At 42.6% G+C, this 3672-nt stretch overlaps 1 protein-coding gene across 1 annotated transcript; it reads left to right on the top strand.

Annotated features, from left to right (window-relative positions):
- The first annotated feature begins 1266 nt into the window (after nucleotides 1-1266).
- Nucleotides 1267-3237, top strand: LOC115156889 (ladderlectin-like). The gene is made up of 4 exons (XM_029704691.1): nucleotides 1267-1580; nucleotides 1927-2014; nucleotides 2315-2430; nucleotides 2747-3237. Exons 1-4 carry the CDS (start codon nucleotides 1566-1568, stop codon nucleotides 2975-2977), a joined length of 450 nt encoding a protein of 149 aa, XP_029560551.1. The 5' UTR covers nucleotides 1267-1565; the 3' UTR covers nucleotides 2978-3237.
- The last annotated feature ends 435 nt before the right edge of the window (nucleotides 3238-3672 follow it).

Raw genomic sequence — 3672 nt, 5'->3', positions numbered from 1 at the left:
CTTGTTTAAAGTGAATTTGTGGAACTTCTTTCCTTCTTAATGTGTTTGAGCCAGTCAGTTGTGTTGTGACAAGGTAGGGCTGGTATACAGAAGATGGTCTTTTACCAAATAGGGCTAAGTCCATTTATTTGATAAGAACAGCTCAAATAAGCAAAGAGAAATGACAGTCCATCATTACTTTAAGACATGAAGGTTAGTCAATGCGGAACATTTCATGAACTTTGATAGTTTCTTCAAGTGCAGTCGCAAAAACCATCAAGCGCACAGGAAAGGAAGACCCAGAGTTACCTTTGCTGCAGAGGATAAGTTCATTAGAGTTACCAGCCTCAGAAATTGCAGCTCAAATAAATGCTTCACAGAGTTCAAGTAACAGACACATGTTCAGAGGAGACTGCGTGAATCAGGCCTTAATGTCGAATTGCTGCAAAGAAACCCCTCCTAAAGGACACCGATAAGAAAAAGAGACTTGCTTGGGCCAAGGAACACGAGCAATGGACATTAGACCAGTGGAAATCTGTCCTTTGGTCTGATTAGTGTGTCTTTGTGAGACGCAGAGTAGGTGAACGGATGATCTCCGCATGTGTGGTTCCCACCGTGAAGCATGGAGGAGGAGGTGTGACGGTGCTTTGCTGGTGACACTGTCTGTGTTTTATTTAGAATTCAAGGCACGCTTAACCAGCATGTTTACCACAGCCTTCTGCAGCGATACACCATCCCATCTGGTTTGCGCTTAGTGGGACTGTCATTTGTTTTTCAACAGTACGATGACCCAACATACCACCAGGCTGTGTACGGGCTATTTGACCAATAAGGTAGAGTGATGTAGTGCTGCATCAGACTGCCCTGACCTCCACAATCACCCAACCTCAACCCAATTGAGATGGTTTGGGAGGAGTTGGACCACATAGTTAAGGAAAAGCAGCCAACAAGTGCTCAGCATATGTGGGATGTCCTTTAAGAATGTTGGAAAAGCATACCAGGTGAAGCTGGTTGAGAGAATGCCAAGAGTGTGCAAAGCTGTCATCAAGGCAAAAGGTGGCTACTTTGAAGAATCTAAAATATATTTGGTTTTGTTTAACACTTCTTTTGGTTACTACATGATTCCATATGTGTTATTTCACAGTTTTGATGTCTTAACTATTATTCTACAAAGAAAATAGTAAAAATAAAGAAAACCCTTGAATGAGTAGGTGTGTCCAAACTTTTGACTGGTACTGTGTATATATATATATATATTTGTTACATTTTCACAAAAGTAGTGCTATCATAGTGGACCAATAGAGCGCCTGTAGCACAGGCAAAGATATTTTTCCAGCACCCCAATTGAAAATAACGTTCATTAAAAGTACCCTGCACCACCAAACTTCTTCCCGTGGCTATGCCCAAGGGGTGTACGTTTTGGTTTTTACCCTAACACAACACAGCTGATTCAAATGATAAAAGCTTGATGATTAGTTGATTATTTGAACGGTTAAAGGATGAGAGAGGGAGGGGTCTGACTGGATGGGTCCTTAAAAAAGGAGAGCAGGAAGCGGTAGAACTCAACTCACAAACAGAGCGCTGACATGACCAGACTGCAGGTGAGAGTTCAACATAGTACTGTATCGGATTTCATCCCAAATGGTGTCTTACTAGGTGTGCCATGCATCGGGGTTAGTTAGCTAGGGTGCTGTTTTGGGGAGAACCCAAGAGCATAGACTTCTCCTTAACTTAAGTAGATGGTGACTATCAGATGCTTTCAATTCCCTATGTAGTGCCATTTGGAGTCAAACATTCCTGTGTGCCAGGCTAATCTACTGTATGTGGTGGAAGAGATGATAGCTGGTATTCCTCAGCCCTTCATTAGTTGAATGTGATAAGTGGACTTACTGGGGTGCTCGAGCAGAGGTTGGGGGAAACACTGATGGCTTCTCTCGTGTGTGTCAGGAGACTATCACCATGGCGATGTTGACCCTTCTACTGCTTCTCAGCACTGCCTTTACACTGGGTGACATAATGACTGCGAACATAGCAAGTAAGAGTCAGCTTCACACTTTACATCACGAGTGTCGAACTCATTCCACAGAGTGCCTAGTATATGCAGGTGGTTTACCTTTCAATGAAGACAACCAGGTGAGGGGAGTTCTAAAACCTGTAGATACTCGGTGCTCTGTGGAATGAGTGTGCTTTACATCATTCATTGTGTATATTTTGTTGTGGTATGACTGCTCTACAAATGTTATTTATGATGCAAGGGGATTTGTATGTCAGTCAGTCTCGACTATCCTTTAAAGTCGGCTGCAATTTCGTAACACTCCCTGTCTTCTCCTTTCAGATGATTTGGTGAAATTTGCAGCAGACCAAAGAAACCCATGCCCCAGAGGCTGGTTCCAATTTAATTCGCGCTGCTTCATGTTTGTCAAAACTGCAATGACATGGCCCAAAGCAGAGGTATAATGCTTACCCTCTACAATTGAAATGAACTGGCTTTTTTAGTTAAAGGGTCTTTGGCCTTATTTTAACAGGCGCCTCATGTAAAATATGCTGTAATTAATAATGTCTATAGGCTTTGCAATATTTGTGTGGAGTTGGGCCCTGTTGTCTATTAGAACCCACAGGGCATGGGTTAACTAATCTCTAAGAGCCTGTTAATAGAACATTAGTTCCGATGGCAATATTTGAGTCCAGAAGACAAATTCTCAGACTGGACAACTGACTAATACTTCCATTATGACATGTCTTTGTCTCTGTGTACTGCTTGCTCTAGCGCCACTGTCAGTTACTTGGAGAAAAACTGAAACCTGTGCGCAACACTGTAAAGTACCTTGGCGCAAACCTGGCATCTGTGCACAGCTATGAAGAGTTCCGATTTCTACAGGCGGTGGTGTTGATCAATACTGGCAGTTTCCCTCTTACCTGGATTGGCGGATATGATGCTGTTCAGGCAAAGGTGGAAAAGGTACCCAGTTGTCATAATAAAGGTACCCAGTTGTCATAATCAGCTCAGAGTAGGTGTTAAGACACTGCTCAGACAACTCTGTGCCAAGAGTAATCAACTCGCCAGTTTCTCAGCTGGTAATGACCACAGTTTGAGGTACAGCAGAGGAAAGATGGTGACAACGCTCATTGACATTTAGCAAGTAACGGGGGACACACACAATCGCAACACTTGTTCACACATGTGATTTATTAGCCTAGTGGTTATAAGTATTTAGGCATGTCATGTGACTAAGGCCTCGTGTGAAGTCATTGTCAAAAGTGAAAGAAATACTGTTGGATGTAGGTCTAGATTTGAGTTGATCATCTCGAAAGAATACTTGGATATTTCAACTCCAAAGCAATTGCCACAGATGATCCATTATATTGACCGGATACTCCATTGGCCTCTAACCATGTGTAGAGTCTGCAATGGAATGCAGATCAGGTGGGACCATTCTAGCCTATGAGAGAGCAGATTCCAGTGTGACAGGCACAACTCCGATATAAATGGTTTTCTCAGTTTCTGGCATGTCATGTGTGCTACTTGTATCAGTACTCGTAACAACCTAAGCATTACAAAACGTATATTTGCTCAAATAAGCCATTATATTTGTCGTCAATGAAATTCGACATCTTATTGACGGCCATACAAAAACGCTACCCGCTTGAGAAGGCAGATTTTGGCCGTAGTTATCCTTCTCGCTCTTCTCGACT

Source organism: Salmo trutta, chromosome 21 (assembly GCF_901001165.1).
Source record: "Salmo trutta chromosome 21, fSalTru1.1, whole genome shotgun sequence".
Lineage (NCBI taxonomy): Eukaryota > Metazoa > Chordata > Actinopteri > Salmoniformes > Salmonidae > Salmo > Salmo trutta.
This window is presented reverse-complemented; position numbering and strand designations above follow the sequence as displayed.